We start from the raw sequence: 19025 nt of genomic DNA on the forward strand, positions 1-19025 counted from the left end.
ACCTCCTTCGCTCTCCCCTTTCGCTCCCGTGCTCTCCGCGCTTTGGGGCGGCAAGGGTTAAACTTTTCGGGTTTTCTTCTGTATTTATTATGCCGGTTTTTTTTAAAGCGGGAAACCTGGGGAGTGTTTCTCCTGCTTGGGGGGCGGGATGCTTGGCGCTCAGGTCGCCTCTTGCACAGCTTGGCCAGCGCTCGCGGGGAGCTTGGTCCTGCGAGGAAAGACATTCTGCAAAATACATGGCTGCGCGCAGCTTTATTCAGGTCCTCGTTAAAAAGCTGTTTCGTTATTGCACCGCGGACGTTTTGCCTCCGATGCAATCGCCTGCTTTATTTCAGGGTTTGTTTTCTAACCGGGGAACGTTAATTTACTGTGGCCTTACAGTCCCCGAGGCTGCAAAAAGTTCTGGGAGGCTGTGGCCTCCGAATCCTTCCCTGTGTAAGTAGGTAGGGGGTGCTAAGCGTGTTGCAATTACTGCTTAGAGGAAGGAAAATGTTCCCCTTGTGGGGCATGCTGCTTTTTATAAATTTCTGGAATTAATTAGAACGAAGTGTTAAAAAAGAATGAAGGAGAGGGAAAAAAAAATCCCCTTCCTTGGAAAGCTTTTGTCTCCCCTTTCTGTTGACAGGTTGTTTTCCAGACGCTATCTTATTTTCCTTTTTTTTTTTTTCTTGATTTCAAGTGCTCAGTGTCTTGCATTGGACGACAACAGCCACGAACTGAATTCATTGCTCATCCAAGACACGTTCTTGTAACTGGAGTTTGGATTACTGCCCGAGCCTGGGCTTTGGAAGATTTTGTTTTAAATAAGTGCCACGCCTCCTGGAGAAGGAGGGAAAGCACTGTAAAGGGGAGTCGGGCTCCACATCACAAGTTCTCAGGGAGCTTAAAACTTCAATTCTTACGAAGTACACACAGTAAACTGGTAGACCCGAAGGTTTAGGGAAGGGGTATACTTGTTAGTAAGCGCTGTGGAGGGGAGGCGGGTTGCACGGTCTGTAGATTTACTTCTTTCTCAACATTTCATGCTGTCGAACTTGGCGAATACCCGTCACTCGCGCTCGTTCTTTTTTGCTTTTCAGCTTAACCTCGCAGCGGCATGACCCTCGGTATCAGGTTTTGTCAGCGATGCTGCTGAACTCTGTTCTCGTTGTTAGGCGGGATCCGAGCTTTCTAAGAAACTACTGCAGACAGGTTGTTTTTAGTAATTCCTGAAAACTTCTTCTCTGAGAAAGATTAATTGGGTTTTATCACAGCCGTTCCTGTTTAGAAGTCAGTGTCTTGGTTAGGCCTCTTATTAGTTTTGGAGTGTGGTGTCTGTGAGTCAGAGTGGAAAAACGTTCTAAAATTAGACGTGCATTGTTAAGAATTTTATTAAATGAGTTGCATCAGTGTCTTTTTACGTTACCATTTTAATGGGCAATTCTCTGTATTCTCCGTTATTGTTAGTTGACTAAAAAAGGACTCGAGAGGCGAGAAACTCTTCAACGTTTTTATGTCTGCGAAGGTACTAAAAGGTAAACTGGCATGTTTGTAGGTAAACCAGTTTGATTGAATACAGCCTCTTTGTTCTTCTGTGACCTGTACTAACAGAACACCGGGTTTGCCTTTTCCCCCAAGGAGAACAGGTGTATTACGGAGTTTCGGCTTCTTACATCAGCTGAGCCATTTTTCAAAAAGCACCTTATTTTTGAGAGTAATATGTTAGTGGCCAAAATGATGACCCTGCGCTGAGCTGAGTGCAAACAGATGTCTCCGCTGAGCGTCTTGCAGGATCAGGGCCCAGGCTGCCTTTGTGGAAATTGGCCTCAGTGCTCTGCAAACTATTATTTCTTCCCTTACCTCTGCGTTAAATGAGGTCGGGGTGTTAGATTCTTCTTTTAATGAAAAACTTCTTCTGCAGCATATCTGGAGGAGGAAAAAAACCCCCAAAACCCTGATTTGCCTGGCATAGTTACAGTTTTAAATGCCGGAAGGTAGGAAGAGGTGTCGTTCCTTTGTAGTCTTAGAGTAACGGTGCCCACCTGTCTTAAAAGTGAATAATGTTGAGTCCTCTAACTTGCTCTGTGTGGAAAACCTGTTGTCTTGTAGGTCCTAGGATTTTCTAATGTTCCCAATTTTTAATCTTTTTTTTTTTTCTTTTAATTAGACTGATCAGCAGATACCGTTGCTGTGAGGTGGGAAAGGCCAACAGTCTGTGCGAGAGAACCATGTCTGTTCGGGAGTCGTTTAACCCAGAAAGTTATGAACTGGACAAAAGCTTCCGTCTGACCCGATTCACTGAACTGAAAGGCACAGGCTGCAAAGTGCCTCAGGATGTCTTACAGAAACTGCTCGAATCGCTACAGGAAAACCATTTTCAGGAAGACGAACAGTTCCTGGGGGCAGTTATGCCCAGGTTGGGTAAGTAGATGCTCCTCTAGACAGGTGCTGTTTGGTGCGCTCAGGGCCACGATCTCATCTGTGGTTTGTTGGATCAGTTTGAAGATTGTGTGTTGCGTAAAGCACGCACAGCATCCAGAAATCGGCAGAATTAATCTTGTGTTGTCATTTATTGGCTTCTGGGACACAAGAATGTTATTTTAATTATTTAACATCCTGCAGTGCACTCAGCTACAGAGGAAAACCAGTCAGGAACGGCCGTCGTGATGGGCACGTGCTTAGGCATTGGTCCTCTCCTCCCTTTCCCCAGTCCATGCTTTACAAACTGAAGTTGCATCAGTGAATTTCGGGACTTTAATGTTAACACATCGCCTTTGGAAATGTATGCAATGAGTTTTGTGCGATCAGATGACTCGCAGGTGAAGTTTCCCTCTCCCTCCCTCTGCTCCTCTGTCAGAGAAAACTCTCCCTTCAGCTGAGGCAGGGAGCGGATGGTTTCACTGCTGTCCTTTTTCCTTTCGTTGTTTCCCACTCGGACTTGTTTGCTCACCTGTAGAAGCTGCCTGGGAAAGGCTGTCTTCCCAAGACATCTGTGTTCTTGCCAGCTTCACTTTCTCTTTGGTATTTGCACGGTGATGCAAGCAGTAAGGGAAAAACAACCTGCACAAGCCACCTACACAGGGAACAGGGCTAATGTAGGTATTTTGATACCAGCTGCTCTACCTAATATTGATACAGATAAATGAATGTAGATAATGTGTTTAATGACACTTTAATTCTGTGTGTCTGTTTACTCAGTGCTGCATATTCAATCTCTGCAGCACAGAATGGATTTTTTTTTTCTTAATTTTAGGAATATCAACGTAGTATTTATTCTGAAATTATTTAATTATCAGTTTAATGTCAAATAACCTTATTTAATATTATTTTAACATTATTTGTCTGATAGCAGGCTGACAGGTTGCAACCTATTATTCTGGTGGGGATTGAATTCGGTGAGAGATTAGTAAGGAGCCCGTCCATGTTCTTGCTTAAACAATGGCCATCTTTGTATGGAATATCTAAGCAGCAATTGAGTGTGGAGCTGGGGTGGCACTATAATTTAATATTCCCTAATGAAGGACGCTTCCAGCTTCTTTCATCCCCAAATTGCTATTTATGTGGGTTTTTTCTAAATTAAGTTATTCGTGACAGCATTTCAATTTGGCAAATTTCTAAAAACAGTAACAGTTTGATTTAGATTTAATTATCTAGCTATTGTGTTGGGTTTTTTCTCTTATAAACTTAGGGGCTTCAGATAGTAATGGAACTGCTAATAGATTTTTTTTTTCCCCCCTTCTCCAGCTGTATGAAAAGGTTAACAAGTAGACTAATGCCATCAATATGTAGGTATGATATTATGTAACAGGAATCTGTTAGTAATAGATGGTAAAAAGTTCAGGTCTCTAAAAATTACGCTTTTATGGCGAGTATCCCTTCAACAAATCTGTCATTTGGTGTTATTTGCCTCTGATACCTTGTGCTTAAAAGGGATATACAGGTGGCTTGACAGCCTGGCACATGCACCATGCTTTTTAGATGCAGTCAAGAGGGAAATTGCCAATAGCAGGCTCATCTTTTTAGTTCTGCAAGTGGTGTTACCCAGAGCAGTCTTAAATATAGCTGTGAGTATATCCGTGAGTAAAAAAACTGCAAGTTTGACGTAAATCTCAGAGCTGTTCTGGACCTTGAAATCACTGGTTTGAGTCACCTTGCTGAAGAGATTGACTTATTTAGTCAGTACTTTTTTGGTGGGAGAGAAACAGCTTCCGAAGGACCACGGTGGCCCCTGGGCCTGTCTGTCAAGCAGCACTTTTGCTGAAGTTGTGGAAAACCACGCAAGTGAAAACAGTCTTGCGGCATTACAGCTTGATAGGTGAACTGAGGGCAAAACAGCTCCTGTACACGAGCTATGTCTCTGCAACTGTGTATAAGCACTTCTGTGGAGACACTGGACATCATGCATGGCGGCTCGGTAGCTTCTGCTGAGGATGAGCAACTCTGAATTACTGCTCATGAGCTTCTGTCAGTATCCCCTCTTTTCCAAAGCAAGATCTTCTGCCTTAGTAGGCAGGAGAGGCAAAATCCTCTCCACCTACACATGGACTGCCTGGCTCTGTGTCCTCAACAGGACCTCGGATGGTAGCAGCTCACTCCAGCCCTGTGCAGGACACTGCCAAGTACTGGCTTGTAGCACTTGCTAGGTAGTGTGTTTCATTAGTACACAGGGAAGAGTTACTGTGTGGTGTCTGCTGCCTGAAAGCTGGTTGTTTGAAGGCTCTTGCCCTGGGAGGTACGCAGAGTAAATCTAGGCAGCCAGCCCAGGAAGGAGGTAAGCTACCTGTCCTTGCCACAAGGCACAGGGGCATCAACAGGGAACAGGGCTCAGCGGGCATGTTGTCACCTGCCGCTGTTGCGAGGGCTCTTGCATCACAGCCAATGCCTGCAGGTTTTAATGCTGCTTACTCTGTTTGACATGTCCACCGTCAGGGAAGAGGCTGCGCTTGGTGCTGTGGTTTTCTCTGGAGTTTCCCTGTCTAGCAGATCGTCTTGCCGCCTTTCGGCCTCACAGAAGGAAGCAAGGTTAACACAGTTGCAGGTGCTCCAAATGGGTGAATCCTCTTTCACCAAGGCTGTGACTTGTGGCCTTCTTTTTGTTCCTCCTGAAGTGAGGAAATGACCTTCATGAGGGGCTATATCCTTCTAAAACTGTCACTATATTTTTGTTGAGATCGGCGTGACAGGAAAACCTGTTTGCTTTCGACAGCATCAATTTACACAGTTCCTCTTGACTTGAAACGTGCGTACATATAACCACAGATGTTCATATGCACTGTTATTCTGCTGCAGTTTAGCTCTTGCTTTCAGCCGTTTACGCTTCTGTTCCAGGCAGGGGTTTTCATTCTTTGCTTGGTTTTCCTCTGCGTTTTTAGTAAGGAAGGAATTTGCCATGTCTCTTTAGGCAGGATGGTATTTCGTAGACGTGTTTTACAAGCTCTCTTGTTCAGAGCAACAGATAATTAAGGGCAGAGTTATTCCACCTCACTGATGGATTTCTGTCTTTACAGGAATTGGGATGGACACTTGTGTTATTCCGTTAAGACACGGAGGTTTGTCGTTGGTCCAGACAACAGATTATATTTATCCTATTGTGGATGATCCTTATATGATGGTAAGTTGGCTAAACTTAACTGTTAGCTATGTTGCTGATTGGATTTGTGCTTCTCGCTGATGCGATGGCAGTTTTGACCCTTTCTTCTAGAGGTGCAGTGCTAATTGTTTGACTGCATTCAGGGTCTTTCCTAAACACACGTGAAGAAGGGAAAAAAAAAAAGATTGAAAAAGATGAACGTTGGGAAAACTGCCACTTTGAATTCAAATTTCCCTCCATCTGTTGTTCTGTGGAATTTGGCTTTTCAAGCCCGAAAGGGAGGGAAAAAGAGCTGTCTCTGAAGCAGCAGACAGCAAACTCCACTTAGGAGCACAACCGCCTTGTAATTGGCCTTTTTTGAGGTTCTGGAATAACCAGGTAACATGGTACAACTGGAAATACCCAAATGACAGTAGTTGGCAGGAGCACCCGACGACTTCAGAGCGCTTTGCCGACACCAGCTTTCCTGTCTCACTACCTCTGCCTGCAGGTGGGTTAGTTGAAATGACTTGTTGGAAGTTGCCTGCGCTTTGACTTTGGTTCCTTCTGTGTCCGTGTTTCTTTGTAGTATGCCTCAGTAGAGTTTCTTCCATGGTGTTATGTTTGGCAGTGATCAGTATTACCTTGAAAGAAGGTCATGGGGAAACAAATGAACTTTGAAAATGGACTTAAAGCCATAAGGAATTCTGCAGGAGGTGTTCATTAAGTGAAAGTCATGAAAGTTAAGTGTGAGAATTCACCTTTCCAGTGATTGGAATGTGACTGCTTTAAGGCATACTTTTACTGCTCTTCATATGGTTGCATGCTTTATTTGCTGGTTTTGGTTTGCTGTTTGTTCTGAGACCCGTCAGGGAGGTTTTGAACACTGAGGTTGGGACCAGCTCGTTTGTTTTAGCATGCTTGACCAGGTGGTGTGCCCATACACAAGCCTAGCTCCTTTGTTTTCTGTTCCAGAAGAGCTCTCTTTCTGCAGACTGAGCAGCCAAGACCTCAGGCTGGTCTCTGGAGTAGAGCTGTTGAGCTCTCCTGTGAAATCTGATTCAAGTGGCTTGCTTTAGCATTGTGTGGGAACTTGTCAAGGACTGAGATTTTAAAAAAAAAAAAAAAAAAAAAAAAAGTCTGCTACTAGGGAGCTGTGTTCAACTTCATCAGCTGAGAAACTCTCTTTTCTCACCTTGTGACGAAAACTTGTGAAGGACAGCATGAGAAGGCTGTGGTGAAGGAGGAGGGTTGTTTTGTTTAGAGATAAAAGGGTTTGAGGTGCCGCAGGAGTGGATAGATGAGCCTGTGCCCAGCTGAGGATTAGGCCAGTGTGGTAGGAGTGGAATGTAAATTTGGCCTCAGTCCAACTTCAGTGATTGCATCATAGTTACAGTCTATACTGTGATCTACCTGCACCTGCAACTAACCTTGTTTTCCAACTCTGAACTCCTTCCCTCTTCCTTCCTAATGAATGCCACTTCCTAATCCGTTTATGGATGTGTATTTCTTCTTGAAAGCTGAGAACAGGGATTCTGCCACAAGCCTTGCTGGTACCTGCAGCGATGGTCTGGCAGGGTTGGAGCTGCTGGATCCTCTACTCCCACCTCTCACCTGGGGACTAGAGTACCTGGGACAATATAGATTGCCATTTTCTTGTGTGGACCAACAGCAGTTGGAGGACAGTCAAGTACAATTTGCCATGGGGATTATGGATGGTTGTTAAGAGTAGAGGAATGGTGAGACTTGGGAATTCTGTGTCCAGGCTGTATAAAGGAGCCTGCTCTGGACTCCTGTGTTCAAGACAGGCTGCTGTTCCCGTGTTTCTCCAGTTGTTTTTTCCTCTGTTTTCAGTCTAGACACCCCCTGACCCATACCTGTCACTACCAGTCTCTGCTCTCGTCATCACTTACACGCAGTACACCCTCTCCTTGTTCTCTGCTCTATCTCCTTACCTGGTCAGCTCTAGCCTGGTTTTGGGTGGATCTTCCCTGATTTAGAGTCTGTTTATCTGTGCACAGTGTCTGCCTACAGCTCCTTATCTGACCTCTCATCCTAGCTTTCTCTCACTCTGTCACTGTCTATTTTAAAACCCAAGTTCTGCAGTTACATGCAAAACCCCCTGTCTTATTTTCCACTTCCCCTTGGCTTTGTTCTTGAAAACACACAACCCATGTTGCCTCAAGTATCCTTAGGAGGTACACCTGTAAAATCTGTGTCCAGCACAGGACTTTTCAGCCTAAATGGTTTGTTATTGGGAAAGCAATTTAAAATAGGTTTGGTAATAAGTGTCAAGCCACTGGTAATGGGACTGGTACTGGCCTCTGTGGTGCTGTGGAGACACCTTTTTGAGTACAGGAGCAGGAAACTGCGTGGTTCGAGAGTGGACTTCCTTCCCCGTCCATTCCAGGGGCCTTTTGTGTGCCCTTTTAAGAAGAACCCTCACTCGAGACTGGGAACAGGAGTGTGATTCCGCCATCCTTCACCCTTGAAAGTCGTTCTTAGTGTTGCACATAAATACTTGCATTTTGGGGGGACTAAACAAGCGGTGAGGTAGCATGTGGGACCCAGCTGGGTTGACCCCTGTTTGTGAATCCTGTTGTGTCCGTCCGTGTTCACAAGCCACGGATTGCTCCCTTCACTGTTGCAGACTTGAACTCCCTGAATTTGTTTCCAAAGTGGTTGTGCCAGTTGGCAAAAGCGGTGTTAGACTGACCTCTGACTACTAGAAGAGAGAGCTGTTGCCACTGTGGTTTTGAAAACTTATCTGTCATTCCTGAGAGGGCATAAACCAGCAGTTTGCTTGGTAAATACTGAAGATAGTGGAGAATGGTTTGATAGTCCCCTTCCAGAAAAGGAAAATAGCAGGCTTTAGTGTTGCTAAACATCTAGAAATGTAACAGCCAATATCCATCAAACCATGTAGTACACAGCTCACTCTTCTCTTAATAGTTTAATATTTAAATGATTAAAACATATTCCAGTTTCAAATACAAGGGATTCCCCTGATGCCACTGGAAGCTCTTGAATTTAGGAAAAAACGGGATTATATTTAATTGTGATTGGGAGATGTCATTTCATGTCATCTGCAAGTGAGGGAGCTGCCTGAAAATATTAATTGTTAAAAAAATCCTGGATGTGTGATTAGACTGTAAGGCTTGGGGGATGGTAGAAATGTGTTCAAATGACCCCCTCTCTGCAGTCCCGTCTTTCAGCTAAGGCATATTTCTGTTGTCCAGATTGCGTTGAATAATCATGTTGGTTTTTATCGTGGTGGTGTTGCATCTGAACTTTATGAAAAACACAGATTTAAAATCATAAAACCAGATGATGTTGATTGTTCTAGGTTTACATCTGCAGAACTACAATCTTAATAAAATGCGTGGAGTCTTCCAGAGTAACACAACAGAACTTGCCCCGTGTTTTAAAGATCTTACCTATTCATCTTGTATGAGAAAGTTCTACGTCTCCATCAGGAAACTCGATGTCTCATCTGTGCTGGGTCCACACCCCAACAAACTCTGTCTTGGATCCGTTAATTTAGTAGAACTGGAGTAGCTAAGCTCGTGTGATGCAAAGCATCCCTTCTCACCCTGTCATCTTCGTGACTTGTTAGAGGAATCTTCAGCAGACAACCAGGTCTCTTGGACAAATTTTTGCTCGTGGAGATGTTCACACACACGCTACTCAATAAAAAGCATGCGATGTAGAAAAATTCAGCCTTACCTTGTCACCTGGGCAAGTGACGTAGGCACATCTCCCTCATGTACAAGTGGTGGGGGGCAGACTTCTCCCCTCAGCAGCTGTGCATGCTCCAAAGGGGTGACAAGGCTGGCTCCTGGGAGCCGCAGCTCCTCAACTCCCCACGTGCCATCTTCTGCAGACAACTTACTGACCTCTTGGTACAACAAGCATCCCAGTGTGGCTGTGTGCTGGCTGCACGGCTGTATCTGCTGGGAAGAAGGGTGCTCTCCAAAAAACTTCATGTGGACGAAGGGCACTCCCAACAGTTTTTTTATCAAGGCCCCTTTCTCCTATGTATTCCAATGTAGAAGAGGTACAGCAATATATGTTTTTGGGATTAGCTTCCCAGCAGTTGTGAATTACGTATCGGGGTCGTCTTCATCAGTGTGTGCTGGTATAAAGTTAATGGGAACATGCCACATGAAGTAAACTGGGCTTGTTATCACAGCTAGGCTTCGTCAAGTTTAACTTCAGCCTCTGAAATGAGGCATCCAGTCTAAACTCAGCGAGGGGTCCCTGTGTGGTCGGTGAGAGAGGCTGTTGACCAAGACAGCGGGTTTGAATTTTCCCCTCACCTGTAAAGGGAACGGATGTCCACACTTCTAGATGGGCACGTTGCACATAACGGATCATACCACATCTTTGGCTGGGTTTTTTCATGCAGGAGCCTGTGGAATAAGCAGCTGTCTCTGTGTAAAATCACGCTGGAAGTTTTGTTTGTGTCAAGTGTTTGTCTGAATGTTCACAAACAGTCCTGCAGATTTTTTTTTGTCTGTCTTTTTTTTTTCAGGGGCGGATAGCGTGTGCCAATGTCCTAAGTGACCTTTATGCCATGGGGGTCACAGAATGCGACAACATGTTGATGCTCCTTGGAATCAGCAATAAAATGACAGATAGGGTAAGATTTTTGGTATTTCTTCTTAAGGAAGACCCAAACAGCTAAACATGCTTAGACTATATTTACCTTTAGTGTATTTTCTCCTTAACTTTTGAACCCTTTTAAAGAAGAGCTGGTTTTATTGAATGGCTCAGTTCATAGCATGGGTCTCGCCTCATAAGCATTCTGAGTCACTTGCTAAAAGTTCATTTTTCTGTGGCATTGTAATCCACTGTTGCAAATACCTTCATCTCCACCAAAATGGGGTCCCTGCTTCCGTCAGTTCATGACAGCATTGCTCCAAGGCAGCATTTGATTATCAGTTCATGTATCAGTCTGGATAGATGTTTCTGGTTTGCTTTTGCCAGCTCTAATGTCTCTCAAGCTGAAGAAACTAAAGTAGATTGCTTTTTTAATTTTTTTTTTAATTTTTCTGGAAGTAACCAGCATTATTGTTTGTTTTGCTCTAGCAAAAAAGGGATGTTTACTCTTCGAAGGAAGTAAGTTGGAACTTCGCAGGTTAGTGGAGGCCAAACGCAGCTTGGTTTAAGTTTGCCTTATCGCACCGCAGTGCTGCGGCCGTACCTTGATTACAACAGCAGGATAGTTGTTCCAAGTTTTCCAGAACTCTGATTTCTTTATATGGTCTTTTGAAGAGCGTTTCTTCAGCCTAAGAACGTCTCTTCACCTCTTTTGCCAAGAGCTGTAAAGCCATAGCCGTATGGGATAACGTGCCATTTTCAGGAGGCTAACCTCTTCCGAAGACTGGCTTTTCTGTCATGAACTATTTGCCGTGAGGGCATTTGACTTGCGTGACTAAAAGCCCTGGACCAGTCTTGAAATGACTAGCACTGCTGTGTACGGATCTCTGACTTCTGTTTTGATCTCTAGGAAAGAGACAAAGTGATGCCTCTAATTATCCAGGGTTTCAAAGATGCAGCAGAAGAGGCAGGAACATCTGTTACTGGTGGCCAAACAGTGTTAAATCCCTGGATTGTTTTAGGAGGAGTGGCCACGACAGTCTGTCAGCCTAATGAATTTATAATGTAAGTTAAATCGCTAAACAATCAAAGGCACTGGTCTGAAGGGATACAGTAAAAATCCTTTAAATGCTGTGGTGTGATCTTGCGATCTGTCTCCTGATGAATAAGGCAGCACCTTCTCCTGCTTGCATTTGTCCTTAGCACTCAGCAGATGCCACATCTCTCTTGTACATATTTGCTTTTTTAAACAGGATGTCCTTTTACTTCTCCCCATCCCCCCCCAGTATCTTTTGATCCTATTTTCCTTTTGACAGGAGAGTTGAGTTTCTAACCTTTAAAGGTATTGATGACTGTTTTGGGACATAAATTTCCATCATATTTATACACCCATTTTAAACCATTTCCCAGTTAGCCTGTTTAATGGCTGTAGAGAACTGTGGAGTTGCTGTCCTGCACAGCATTCTGTTCATGTAACAGCAGCTGATTTTGAATGTCCCACTGTGGCATGTTACACTCTACAAATGAATTTGTTTGTGATCCTGGTGACAGTTGCCTTATGCCCTGAGGAATGAAGGTCAATTTTTTCCCTATCCTATCTTATGTCTCCAGTCAATTGAAAGAAAAGAAAATGTAGTTTTTTGTGTGTCTGACTGCAAGCATTGTTCTGTTCCAAGAAAAAAAGATTAGCACTTTTAAATAAGTTTCCAGCAGTTTGCTCAATAATACCCCATGGCAGTGAATCCCAAAGGGTAATTCTGCAATTAGTCTTCATTTTTTTTTTAACTGTGCAACAAGATACATGGGTCTCTGAAAACGTAATTATCAGCACTTATTCCTAATAACGTGTGTGAATCTCCCTATGTAATTAATATATGAATTCTTTGTTTTCAGGCCAGACAATGCAGTGCCAGGAGATGTGCTTGTATTAACTAAACCCTTGGGAACACAAGTGGCTGTAGCTGTCCACCAGTGGCTAGATATTGTGAGTACATGCTGGGGAAAAAAAAATGGGGAAGAGGGGTGTGAATTGAAGGTGACCTTCCTCATTCCCTCCAAATGGCAAAGTTCAGCAGTGTATTAAGTACACTGAGACCTCAGCTGGGAGTCATCTTCCGTCTCTCTCCTCCTTCCTCCTTTGTGTGTCAGCCTTACCTGCTGATGTGCAAAACTGACTGGTTTGGAGTCGAGACAATTTACTATTTTGTGCTTAGTGAGCCCATCTTAATTGCATCTAATTCTTAGTTAGTTCTCGGGCATAGCTGTAATAAACAAAATTGTTTACTAACAGAACAACAGACTAGCACCCTGGGTAAAATTATGCCTTACTCCACCTGCCAAAGTAATTGGCAAAAGCTTATTGATAGCAATTAGGCCAAGATTGCTGTCTGTGTTCACGGGCTTTCTGCTTGTGTACATGGAAATGTATCTACATTTCACATGTATTACCCTGTGCATTCAGTGAGAATATTTCTAGCAGCATTATGTATGTAGACATACTTCCATCTGTTACTTCAAGCAAAAATGTAACTACTGAACTGAAAAGTGACTGCAAAATTGGCATCTGCTTATGTTGTCTGGCTCCCAGTACGTGTCTTCAGAATTACAACTGCTCAGTTTACACTTTGAAAAGATGCATCTTTTCTACTTTTGGGACTACTGAGCTAATAGACTGGCAGAGGAGTGAGCTAGAACCTACTTGGGTTTGGCTGTTGGCCACTACGCTGTCAGATGAATTCTAATTACAAAGCCTGTGTTAGCAAAAGTGGGGGAGAACCAGCTTTCAAACCTTCATTGGAGTCTGAAAGATGAGCAACAAGGAAAAAAACATTTTTCTCCTTCTTCATAGGGTCTGGCCTAGCAATTTTGACCTGTGCAGAATCCTGCGTTTACCGCTCAGATATAAGGATCAGGGCCTCAGATAATCTTGATATGAAAATGAAGTGAAACAACAAGACACCAATTTTATAGTATGTTTTCTGGCCATAATCTTACTTCTTAACATACCTGTTTATTGTACTGACAAACAGCCTTGCAAATTAAGGATATTCTGCATTTCCACATATTTCAAGTACTTCTAATTTCCTTGACTGTCAACCAGAAGCACTTTGTGGTCTGAAAAACGAGAACAGCAAGGAAATCAATCCTCCTATTACGTGTAAACAGAATATATCTTTGATTGTGGCAGGAAAATTTCTGAGTAGCTGTTCTGCCTTTAGCTTTGTTTTGTGAGAGAGCAGGGAAAGTGAAACTAGAACTACCCATCGCAAATCTCCCGTAAGTCAAACGGTGGTAAGGAATTTGACGTTGTATTGAAAGGTATGTGGGAGAAGGTACATAGCACAGCAGGCTTATGCACAGGCAAGAAAGGAAGACTGGTGTGTAGAGAGGTGTGGCTGCAAATTAAAAAAACCCACAACCTAAAAGCTGAGGTATTTAAACAGAGCAGTAGCGAATGAGCCCCTTGTTCAGCCTGGAGAAGAGAAGGCTCCAGGGAGACCTTATAGCACCTTCCAGTACCTGAAGGGGCTACAAGGAAGCTGGGGGGGACTTTTTACAAGGGCCTGTAGTGACAGGACAAGGGGTAACGGGTTTAAATTGAAAGCGGGGAGGTTTAGATTAGATATCAGGAAGAAGTTCTTCCCGGAGAGGGTGGTGAGGCACTGGGACAGGTTGCCCAGAGAAGCTGTGGATGCCCCATCCTTGGAAGTGTTCAAGGCCAGGCTGGATGAGGCTTGGAGCAACCTGGTCTAGTGGAAGGTGTCCCTGCCCATGGCAGGGGGGTTGGAACTGGATCATCTTTAACCTTCCAACCCAAACGATTCTGTGATTCTATGGAAGGAAGATCCAAATGGAGGCAAACATTGTCCTCTTTGCCTGGTTGCTGCCAGCATCGCTGCAGCCAAGTCCCAGCTGTGGTGGGGCGGGCCGCACCTGCCGTAGGGAGCAGAGGAGGAGACTGCGGAGAGTCTGCCAGGAGCTGGGCCCCATCGGAGCCCCAGAGGCCCAGGCCAGGGCTGTGTGAGGGCTGATGTGGCTGTCAGGCTGATGGTGTGGGCTGGTGCACAGCTGGGAACTGGCACCCTTTGCCTTTTCCTCTTTCAGCTGCAAAGCACCAAAGGGGTTGGTGTTGCCTACTGACCCTTCCCACTGGGAAATCTAAACTTGTTTTTAAAAGTTGTTTGGGGATTTTTGTGAGCTTTTCTGCCTTTGTTTCCTGTTTACTAACCCCAATATCTGACTGCTGTGGTGGAGAGGAATTTGCATCTGATTTGTCTTACCTGTGTTTGTGGCTCTTCTAGCCTCAACTGTGGGTGCTGCTTCCACCTCATTTGCAATTTCCATTCCCATCATCTGCCTGGTTTCCATCCCATGATCAGCCTCAGCCCTGTGTTTTTGAAAACTGAGGCAGAATAACTGCTCAGGTTTTTCAGTCGTACCCAGGTTAAGAACAATCACTATTCTGCCATCTCTGTAATAGCCTCATTGTGTTGTTTTTTTTTTTTTTGCTTGATATCTCATTTATGTAAATAAAAATGCTTTTCTTATTTAATTGGTCAGTCACAGTTCAACCTAATTTCAGAAGCTCTGATCTTGCTGCTATACTTCCTTGCTCTTCAACACATGATTTGTTTTGGCTGACTAGTCTCTTTCCCCCTCTTGCCATTTCTGGATTCACTCTCACACCCCTCAGAGCCAGTGCTCCTTTGTGAGGGATAAGGGCCTTTTTGACAAAACCCTGCCCTGGTGCAGCATCAGGTACCAATTCTTAGCAGGTTTTGTAAGAAGCTTGTTCTATGCATTTATTCTGTGGAATGGCGGTGTAGGTATTATGGCTTCAAAAATCCTATTTTGGTTACTTTCAGCTCTCTGTAATTTTATTTCCATTGCAAAAAAAAAAAAAAAGGAGAAAATTAAACAAGCTTGTAGTGTTGCTCTTGATCAAATCAACTATTTAGCTGTTCATTCTGGATCTGGAGTTCATTCAGCTTTGAATGAAACAATTGCTCTTTCTAAAGGTACCACTTCCTAAATTGTTCTGAGAGCTCTTGGGGATGAAGAGTGTTGCTCAGCATGTGATGGAGCCATACAAGGCACTGGACTATGGTTGGAAGGAGATGCTGATATTAAACTGTAAAGGAAACTCATGAAACTGCCTTAATCCTAACTCACTGGGGTGATTGCATCCTGCCTTTGCATACATTCCTAGACCTGGACTTGTGGATATCAGTGACCTTTGTTGATCTGAGTGTCCAGATGTGAAGTCAAGAAATCTCTCCTAAAAAAACCAAGAAGGCAGAGATGATAAATCTCAACACCCAGCACCAAAGTTCTTTTAATTTGGCTGCCAAAGTTCCAGCCAGAGAGTTGTCTTGAAGGAGTTCTTTGCCCTAGGGGTGGTTATTCCACTCCTCAGCTGCTGGATGCAAGATTTGAGGTGCTTAGTGCCTAATAGATCTCTAAACGAACTTTGAGGTGCAGCAGAGGCTGTTGAACCTTCTGCCCCTCTTTAACTGAGTTTAAAAAAAAAAAAACAAACCCTACAACAGATTACAAGTACATCTTGAATTAAGTATTTTTTTGAAGTGGTAAGGGTGTGCTTTAAAATATACAGCTGAAAATCTAAAAGAATCCTCTTTATTTCATCCATTAGCCAGAAAAGTGGAATAAAATCAAACTGGTGGTAACGCAAGAAGATGTAGAACTAGCGTACCAGGAAGCAATGATGAACATGGCACGACTGAACAGAACAGGTAAGAAGACGCGTGTCATTGGGGGAGTTTTTCCACTTCCATATTAATTCTGTTTCACTGCTGCGGGGAAATGTGATGCAGCCGCTTTATCCCTTCCTTCTGCCCTGTCCTTCTGCTGTTCAGTGTTTGTGAAGCAAGCAAATGAAAATCCAACGCCCTCTTTTAATTATACAGCAAAAACACAAATGCTGCTGGAGATGATTATGACTCATGTGAGTGCTGCGAGTAACATCCCCGAGAGCTGGAGGATGTTTTAAAAGGAAATGTAGTGGATTTGTTCCTTATCTTCTGTGCCTAGAGACCTCGGGATGGCCTGACTGTAATAAGGTTACAATTTCTCAAAATGGAATAAAAAAGGAAAAGCTCTTCATTTCCATATGCTTCAATTCAATTTCTATCTTTTTTTTTTTTTAATTTTGACATGAGTAACATCCCCGAGAGCTGGAGGATGTTTTAAAAGGAAATGTAGTGGATTTGTTCCTTATCTTCTGTGCCTAGAGACCTCGGGATGGCCTGACTGTAATAAGGTTACAATTTCTCAAAATGGAATAAAAAAGGAAAAGCTCTTCATTTCCATATGCTTCAATTCAATTTCTATCTTTTTTTTTTTTTAATTTTGACATGTTATGTGCTTCCCAAAGTGTGGAGTATGTAACACTTTTTTTTTTTCCTCCCCCTGTTTGTTTATTTTTTTAGTTTTACCTGGGGCAGAGGGAAGGTTCTGTTTTTACCCTCAAAATTTTAATCCAAACTTCCCTTCTTTGTTCAAAGTATTTTTGGAGGAGCAGAGAACTGAATTAGGCATTTTCTTACTTCTCAGTTGAAGGAACAGGGATAGTCAGATTTCTCTCTTGTCCCATTTATTCAGTTTTCATCTGGTATTTGTTACGTCATCCCACCGGTGTTAGATTCTTTTACAAAGTTTTCCAGGAAACATAAATGGCTGGGATTGTCTTAGGGAAAAAAAGGGCAAAGCATTCTTGGTTTTGGTTTTTCTCCACTCAAGCCTCTTGTCAGGCACCTGTAATGACTTACATATTCTTAACCGGAGCTGTTGTCCTGCGTGCAGGGGTGCCCTTCTCCCAGCCGGGGCTCTGTAGTTGCAAATACCCAAGAATTTCATGAATGCCTAGGTTGGGGGGAGACTGGGCCCTTCCCCCACAACCTGCAGGCTTTGTTCTTAAGCTGTTAAACTTCGAGTGTCCAGAAGCTAAGTTCTGATGTGATCCTTTTATGGAGCAGCAGGGGAGGAGATGTGAAGAAACAGAACCAGGATGAGTCTGGTCCTTATCCTTAAACAAAGCTGAGCTCAGAACCTCTCTGACCCTCAAATTCGGGAAGTTGGAATCTGGAGCAAACCCCTGTTTCTTAGCCTGCTAATGTAAATTAGTAGCACGTGTCCAGCAGAGGTTGGAACTGGATGATCTTTAAGGCCCCTTCCAACCCAAGCCGTTCTGTGATTCTATGATAGGTACAACTTTGGTGCTGGATTTTCAGCATGGTTAAATACTTTAAGTTGATTTTTTTAAGCATTACATGCAGTATTGGTGAATTCCAGTTCCCTTCAAGCATGACTTTTTTTTAATTAATTTAAACAGTAACCCAGCCTGATTGACACTGAAGGGATGTGACTTTATTGTGCACAGTCTGAATGAAGTACTGCTTTTCCTGATAACCTTTTTCAATTTGTTTGTTGGGTTTTTTCCCCTCCCTGTCTTGCAGCTGCTGGACTCATGCACACTTTCAATGCACATGCAGCTACAGACATCACAGGATTTGGAATCCTGGGGCATGCACAAAACCTTGCCAAGCAGCAGCGAAATGAGGTGTCCTTTGTTATTCACAACCTTCCCGTTCTTGCGAAGATGGCTGCTGTCAGTAAGGCTTGTGGCAATATGTTTGGCCTCATGCACGGGACTTGTCCGGAGACTTCAGGTGGGTGACAGTTGTACCACTCTCCTCCTTCCCTACGCCTCCACCTTAGAGTGTAATAACTTTGCAAATGGAAAGCATGTGCTTTGCATTCAAAATCACAGTCGGTTTGTCGTATTGCCAAGCTAATGAGCAGAGGCCATACAACAGTTCAGTTCTTCAGCCTACCTTCCAAACCACCATCCTATTCCCAGAGCCTTCTACTCCCTCGTGGACCACTGTTACAGAAGCTCGTGCTGTATCTAGTGCATCTTGCAGTTCGAAGGTAGTGATGATTCTGAATTCTTCTGAAACCTGTTCTTCTCTTAGCTGGTAGCGCCGGAACAGTGAATATCTGAAAATCTGAGTACAGCTGACACGGTTTTCTCAAAGGTACAGCCACCTGCAGTAGGTTTGCCAGTCAAATGAGTGGTGTTTTGTTTCTCATGATGAATAAGTGTCAAGTTTAGTGCTGAGTGGGGCCAGTCTTGGTGACTGAGGCTTTCCCTATCCACAGCATACACACGTTCAAGAATACAGATGGTTTTTTCCCTTACACGTATGAAATTTGACTTTATAAACTGCGACTAGCAGGAAAAAAAAAATTGGTCTCTGACCCATTTATTACTTGAATTTCTATTGTAATAAAGCTGCCACTTGCCGTGACAGTGAATACAGCAGGCCTGTACTGAGACGCGGGCTGTGGACACCAGGTTCACTTCAGACAAGCATTTAAACAGTTATCAGGTGATAAGAACTTCTGATGTTTGAAACTTGCCTTATTACTAAGTGTAGGCCACTTTGCTGACTGGCATGATCACCATCTTCTGCCAGAAATCTCCCTATTTTCCCCTTGAATCATCCGTCCCACTTTGTTTTTCTTTAATCTGACTTTTCTTTCTCTTTGGGAAACGGAGAAGATGTAGCAACAAATCTGTCTCTCTTATCTCATTTCTCCACCCTCTTCCTGCTCTCCAAAAGTATTATCCAAGTTGTCTGCAGCTCACAACAGAGGGGGCCCCTTGAAGCAAAACAGTCTGAAGGTCTGGAAAGAAGCATCACAGTGAGAGCCATAAACTTTTCCCCCAGTGAATACGCAGCTTACCATGATCTGCTGAACTGTTCCTCGGCCATCTGTGTTTAAACAGAGGTTCTGTCCTACGGAGACTGTATGGTTATGCGTAACAGGACAGGGGACGTGAACCCTTTCA

At 43.7% G+C, this 19025-nt stretch overlaps 1 protein-coding gene across 1 annotated transcript; it reads left to right on the forward strand.

Moving 5' to 3' along the window:
* The first annotated feature begins 2151 nt into the window (after nucleotides 1–2151).
* Nucleotides 2152–17846, forward strand: SEPHS1 (selenophosphate synthetase 1). The gene is made up of 7 exons (XM_010157788.1): nucleotides 2152–2400; nucleotides 5487–5590; nucleotides 10083–10190; nucleotides 11061–11215; nucleotides 12044–12134; nucleotides 15804–15903; nucleotides 17626–17846. The coding sequence occupies exons 1-7, from the start codon at nucleotides 2208–2210 to the stop codon at nucleotides 17844–17846; spliced, it is 972 nt and encodes a 323-aa protein (XP_010156090.1). The 5' UTR covers nucleotides 2152–2207.
* The last annotated feature ends 1179 nt before the right edge of the window (nucleotides 17847–19025 follow it).

Source organism: Eurypyga helias, unplaced genomic scaffold (assembly GCF_000690775.1).
Source record: "Eurypyga helias isolate BGI_N326 unplaced genomic scaffold, ASM69077v1 scaffold46688, whole genome shotgun sequence".
NCBI classification, from domain to species: domain Eukaryota; kingdom Metazoa; phylum Chordata; class Aves; order Eurypygiformes; family Eurypygidae; genus Eurypyga; species Eurypyga helias.

What these genes read in the sequence shown, in the direction of transcription:
- SEPHS1 (XM_010157788.1), top strand. Translation starts at nt 2,208, where the DNA reads ATGTCTGTTCGGGAGTCGTTTAACCCAGAAAGTTATGAACTGGACAAA. An exon ending in GGCAGTTATGCCCAGGTTGG is followed by an intron (nt 2,401 to 5,486) that starts GTAAGTAGATGC and finishes CTGTCTTTACAG; the next exon opens with GAATTGGGATGGACACTTGT. An exon ending in GCAATAAAATGACAGATAGG is followed by an intron (nt 10,191 to 11,060) that starts GTAAGATTTTTG and finishes TTTGATCTCTAG; the next exon opens with GAAAGAGACAAAGTGATGCC.